We start from the raw sequence: 6000 nt of genomic DNA, 5'->3' as shown, positions 1-6000 counted from the left end.
GCTGGAGATGATGACGAGTGGTGGGGAGACTAGGGGTGGGATGACTACAGTCAAGCCCACCAATTTCAGCAGTACCAGCAACCTTCATAGCAGCCCTACATGCAGCCACAGCCGGGATATGACTAAGTCCCGAGGGAGGAGTACGACATCTTGGTGGGTCGCGTCGGTGACGTGGAGCACGTTACAGGACGTGAATGCCAATGTGCTGTCTCTCGCCCCGAGATTTAGCAAGTTCACCACGAGCTTCCAGACCTACTACCCGCCGCCGCACGGTGGTGATGGTGGGCAATGATCCAAGTTAGGCTAAACACCTAAGCTTGGGGAGGTTTAAACCCTCAACCTATGCATTAATATTTCAGTTTATTCTTTTCGTTTATTTTATTTTCTTGTTGTTTGCATGTTTACTTCTCGTTTTGCATTTATAATTGAAAACAAAAAAAATTAGTAAAATTTCCTCGGTTTTTATTTTTGTGAAGCTCTCTTTATATTTTCTTTGAAATTTCTTTGACTTATTCACTTCCAGTGGCCTCGTGATAGGAATGGAAGGAAGGAGGACTCTCGTTGTAATTCCATTCGTGATCATATCATTATTTTCTTGGTTGCACTCTAGTCTCGCTCCCCATTTAGCTCGTTATTATATAAAGTTCATTCCCATGCTAGTGTCACTACTTTGGTTTTGCTTCACAATCATTGAATGAGGTATGAAAAACAAACGCAATTGAATCCAACTCCAATCTTTTTTACAACAAGAACAAGCATCTCTGGATGACTTTGGTGACATATGATTGTCTTAAGGTTTAATCTTGGTAGTGCTCAATTACATATCTCGATGAATTGATTTGATATCACTCATGATAGAAATTGTTTGATTGAACTGAAACCTAGTAGTAGCCGAGACGCATGCCAAGCTTTAATGTCGTGAATCAAGTATGATATTGCATAAAAACTTGTCTACAAATTATGGTGCACACCTCTTGTGAAAAGGTATTCCGATGCTGTTCAGTGAGTCGGAGAGGGACTCATCTCTCTCTCACCCAAAGCATTGAAGCTATATATAACATAAAACAAACTAGTATATAAACTAAATCCTAAGGTGCATATAGTGATACTAATTTTATATCATAAATATTGCTACAAACTTTTATAAAATTGATCGATTTTTTTTAATTTAACTCAGTACAACAAAACCTAAAATTACTTCTTTGTGGACGGGGAGTACAGTCCTCTCCTAGGAAACCGACTAGACAAACGCAACCGGGGACGAGCAGAATCGACACCACTCCGCCGAATCAGGGACTGATCCCGACTCAACGATAACTCCGAGCTCCCGTCATGGCAGCAACTTCCGTCGGCGGCGCGACCTTGCGAGCGGTCGAATCGCACCGCATCCCCTCCCCGGAACTGTCATCCCAGGCATCCTCATTGCGCGCCGCAGAGGCAGAGGCGAGGCCGGTGTCGTGTGATGGCGGCGCCGAGGAGGACGTGGACGTGCTCCACCTGGACTCCCCGTGGGTCGCGGCGGCTGAGGCGGACTCGAGGCTGGAGGAGGCCGCCATGGCCGCCGCTGCGGCGGGACTCCGTCTTTGCGCCGAGAACGAGGCAGAAGCAGATGAGATACGGGATAACCTGCAGCGACAGGACGACGAGGTCGGTCTGCTGAAAACCAAATTGAAAATTTTCATTAATCTTATCTATGAGCTTGATCTGAGCTATGGAGAAAAGTTGCAATTCTTCTTCTCAATTCGTACGTTCTGTGATTGTTTTGCTGAAATAGGGTAGCGATTAATTTTCTCTCGACCAACTAGTACTGTACTTACTCTGTTTAGGGTGAACTTGGAATATTATGTTCTTGTACTGCCTCCGGTCCAAATCAATTGACGCAGGCTGCGCCGATTAAGTTGGACCGGAGGGAATATTTTTAATTTCTAATAACGAAGTATAGAATTTTTTTTCTGATGAGTTGCATACATACATAAAAAAACGAAGGAAAGGAAGCTTTGTTCGGATAGACTTTGTGAGGTTGTGTTGGTGCTGCTATTGCGTTGCTTCAGGGTTTGCTCATTTGTACAATTGATGCTTTACGATTATAACATGCCTCATCTGTTTCCTCGTTTGATCTTCACTACAGCTGATGGCATTGGAAGCAATATATGGGGATGATCTTACTGAGCTAGAAAACAAAGGAGCGCTCCGCTATTTTCAGGTTTCTTTTATTTTCCATCAGTATGTTGGGTAATAAATAAAAGCTTTGTTTTGATGGTTTTTTTTTTACTTCTCTTTTCCAGATTTGCATACGTTACGAATTGCACGATGGCGCTGAAGTGTGCGCTAGGTTTCATTCAGTCAATAGGAATGGAGAAGATGGGCGATGTCCTGATGATTGTACAGAACAACATGAGGAGGATGAACCAAATGACTTCTCCTACTCTTGCAACTTTGAGCACCTACCCCCTCTGATATTGACATGCTTACTTCCGCAGTCCTATCCTGGCAAAGAGCCGCCATATTTTGCAATCACCGCTAAATGGATGGACGGGCCTAATGTTTCTCAGCTGTGTGAGATGCTTGACACCATTTGGGCGGAGCTGCCGGGGGAAGAAGTAGTATACCGATGGGTTGAGTGGGTACGAGCTTCTTCTTTACTACACCTCGGTTTCGATACAAAAATAACATTAGGTCTAGATGTTCCTATGCACAAAGTAGATAACCGGGCAATCTCGAGAAGTCTCTCATTGGAGTCTGTAATCCCACTGATGCTCAGTTACAGTAGTAAGAAGTGCTATCAAGTTTTTCTTGAGGATCTACATGTGTGCATGATTTGCCTTAATGAGAGTAAAGGTAAGAGTTTTTTTCCTTTTCTTTGACTTATTTTCTGTTGTGCAGTCATACCGAAGTCGTACCAATTGAGCATGCTCTCTTGTTATTTACTTTTCTTGGTTCTTCCTCGGAAGAATACCACCTATTCTGGAGCATCCGTTCCACTCTGTATTCTAGTTCAACAATCCCACAGTGGTAGCATACCAATATGCGACTAAATTTCCATAGCTCATATTAGATACTATATGGACTGGCTGGGCTGCTCATTCGGCTACTTAGGAAATTGAGTTAGTCTCATAGCAGTTCATCCTTGTGTAGACTAACTTTAATTTGAAAAAATTAGGTTCAAACTTCATCAAGCTGCCGTGCCAGCACATGTTTTGTGTGAAGTGCATGGAAACCTTATGCAGGATGCATGTGAAGGAAGGTACTTTGTTTCAGTTAGTATGCCCTGATACTAAGTGCAGCGCTTCGATTCCACCTTATTTGTTAAAGAGGCTTCTCGGCGAGGAAGAATTTGAACGTTGGGATAAGCTTACTCTTGAGAAAGCGTTGAACTCGATGTCAGACGTGGTCCACTGTCCAAGGTGTGCAATCGGTTGCGTGGAAGATGAAGATAACAATGCACAATGCCCAAAATGTTGCTTTGTATTCTGCTCGGTGTGCAAGGATCCACGTCATCCAGGGAAGCTGTGTCTCACTCTGGAAGAAAAACTTCAGAGACAGCAGGTAGAAATGCATCTAAAATCTCGTATGCGATATGACTTGACAGACTGAGACTTTATATTATTTATGTTACCGTCTTGCATTTATAGGTATACTGTGCAATTCATACTATTTTGAGTAGTCGGGGCCAGAGTACCTATACAACGACAAACATGTTGCGTTTTGTTGATAAATCCTTCAAACATACAATATGCATTTGACTGCAGTCTATCATGAATATTAGAAGAGTGTAAGAGGCTTTTGGCACCTCCTTGTTGCGCCATTACATGTTAACCGCTGGAGAATAATTTCATTTTAATGAATATTCTCCCATCTGTTGACTTCAATTTTATGTCTACAGGCATCAGGCAAGGTGGCCACAAGAGGGATGGTTGAAATGCTGAGCATAAAAGTGCTTTACAGCGATGTTAAATCATGCCCAAAATGCAGAATGACCATCAGCAAAACTAAAGGATGCAATAAAGTGGTGTGTATCAGCTGTGGTCAGGCATTCTGCTTCCTCTGCGGCGAGGCTGCAATCGGTGGCTATGCCCATTTTAGGTATCCCAGCCTGAGCTATCCAGGTTGTTTTAAATGAAAAACATGGGTCCATAATCTAGGTTTACTAATCTTTATGCATGGATGTTTTGACGAACTACAGAGGGAATTGTGGCCTCTTTGAGGAAGAAAAGGACACAAGGGATTGGGAGAAGCTAATGAAACAGCTAAGCCGACAAGTTGAAAGACAGCCCGTAGGCAGTACTGTAAAATGTCCAAAATGCCGTCAAAAAATTTATAAGGTAAGGAACTTTATTTTTTCAATCTGCAACATGGCGTGAATGTAGTAACATTTTGATCCACATTACTGATCCCTAGTCTTCCTCTATTGCATCTAACAAATTGCCACATGCATTCAGGATGATGATAAATATATTTTCTGCTGGGCTTGCCAAGCCAGCTATTGCACAATGTGCAAAAAGCCGGTCCAGTTTACAGGGGTACAGGGAGAGCACTGGGGTTCACCGGAATGCATCGGGACAAAGTTCTAGCGTCAATTCCCTGCTCCCATTGTTACACGTTTGTAGGTTAGGTTGTAGTTTTGCGACTTTCACAATCCTGACAAATCACTTGAACATGATATATATTACAAGCAAGGGGAATTATATATTGACCATGCATGGTAAATTACTTTTATGGTATTATTACTCTCTTTCATCTTCTGGAAAAGTCTTGCTCTTCTATTTCTGCGTAGAAAGCTTATACATTTGCGGCTAAGCATTTTTTGCCAACAGTGTGTACATGGAAGATTTGCTGGTTTTCACGCAGACGCGAGGCCGGGGTATTTCATTCTCGATAAAATGAAGAATACTACTCCCTTGTGTAAATTTGGATGTAACTAGACACTAAAATTCAAATTTAGACAAATTGAAGACATCTTTTATGGGAGAGAGGGAGTAGTACTGAAGTTCATAGATGAAAATGTATGATTTCATTATCAAGGCTATGCCTCTTTTTTGACATCAAGGGTGAATGGACACTGAAATTTTGATGTATGTCTGTAATGTTCAGTTATTCAAGTACCTTCAGCAATCTCCGAAACAACATTTTTGCAATCCGATGCAACCACTATCTTTGTTAAACAAAGATCCTCCGCAAGCGCCAATGCTTATATTCTGCGAATCAGCCCTTGCATAAGAATCCTTCGGCCATCCAAAATGGATCTCCAAATGTGCGATGGGTGAGCTCCCAGAGTTGCATCAAGTATAGAATAGTTGGGAAAATATATGGCCTTTAGAATTCTTGCAGCCAAGGTATTAGGTTCCTGTAGTAGCCTCCAAGATTGGCGAGCTAACAAGCATAAGTTAAAATTTTCAAGATCTCTGAAACCTAAACCTCCCAAGTGCTTTGATCTAGACATAACCTACCAAGACACCCAGCATGGCTTCCTCTTCCCTTGTTTGCAGCCCCACCAAAACTGTCTAATGAGGGAGTTTATATGCTAGCATAGCTTACGGGGTAACCTGAAACAGGGCCATCGAATACACCGGTATAGCTTGGGCAATGGACTTTATTAAAACCGCCTTCCCACCTAAAGATAAAATAAAATTTCTCAACCCATCCTTTTACTTTACCCCAAACCCGGTCCTTCAAGAATTTGAAAGTTCCATAACGTGATCTCCCAACATCTGTTGGCATACCAAGGTACCTTTCATTAAGGGCCTCCACATTCACCTCGAGTATCTGTTTGACCTCATTACGAATAACCTGTGGGCATCCCTTAGTAAACAAAATTGAGGATTTATCTTTATTGATTTTTTGACCAGAGCAGAGGTGGACCTAGAAATTTATCGAAGCCTGGGCGCACTGCAAGGCAAAAAAAAATTCATACACAAAATATAAGTATTTTTTTCGAAAATTGGCACTTTATTACTTTAAGCAATAGACCCGGCCTCTGCATAGCTAGGATGCACATAGCCG

General features: G+C 42.2%; 1 protein-coding gene across 2 annotated transcripts; it reads left to right on the top strand.

Moving 5' to 3' along the window:
- Nucleotides 1-1258: 1258 nt before the first annotated feature.
- On the top strand, nucleotides 1259-4742 carry LOC124677620 (E3 ubiquitin-protein ligase RNF14-like). 2 transcript variants are annotated; one of them, XM_047213591.1, is made up of 7 exons: nucleotides 1259-1647; nucleotides 2129-2203; nucleotides 2286-2838; nucleotides 3161-3546; nucleotides 3884-4083; nucleotides 4184-4322; nucleotides 4440-4742. In XM_047213591.1, exons 1-7 carry the CDS (start codon nucleotides 1333-1335, stop codon nucleotides 4569-4571), a joined length of 1800 nt encoding a protein of 599 aa, XP_047069547.1. In that variant the 5' UTR covers nucleotides 1259-1332; the 3' UTR covers nucleotides 4572-4742. The 2 variants fall into 2 exon arrangements, with proteins under 2 accessions (XP_047069547.1, XP_047069549.1); XM_047213593.1 differs by lacking the exon at nucleotides 2129-2203 and having other exon boundaries at nucleotides 1534-1647.
- The last annotated feature ends 1258 nt before the right edge of the window (nucleotides 4743-6000 follow it).

The sequence above is a fragment of the Lolium rigidum genome, chromosome 7, assembly GCF_022539505.1.
Source record: "Lolium rigidum isolate FL_2022 chromosome 7, APGP_CSIRO_Lrig_0.1, whole genome shotgun sequence".
Classification (NCBI taxonomy): domain Eukaryota; kingdom Viridiplantae; phylum Streptophyta; class Magnoliopsida; order Poales; family Poaceae; genus Lolium; species Lolium rigidum.
This window is presented reverse-complemented; position numbering and strand designations above follow the sequence as displayed.

What these genes read in the sequence shown, in the direction of transcription:
- LOC124677620 (XM_047213591.1), top strand. Translation starts at nt 1,333, where the DNA reads ATGGCAGCAACTTCCGTCGGCGGCGCGACCTTGCGAGCGGTCGAATCG. An exon ending in TGCAGCGACAGGACGACGAG is followed by an intron (nt 1,648 to 2,128) that starts GTCGGTCTGCTG and finishes TCTTCACTACAG; the next exon opens with CTGATGGCATTGGAAGCAAT. An exon ending in GGTGGCTATGCCCATTTTAG is followed by an intron (nt 4,084 to 4,183) that starts GTATCCCAGCCT and finishes GACGAACTACAG; the next exon opens with AGGGAATTGTGGCCTCTTTG.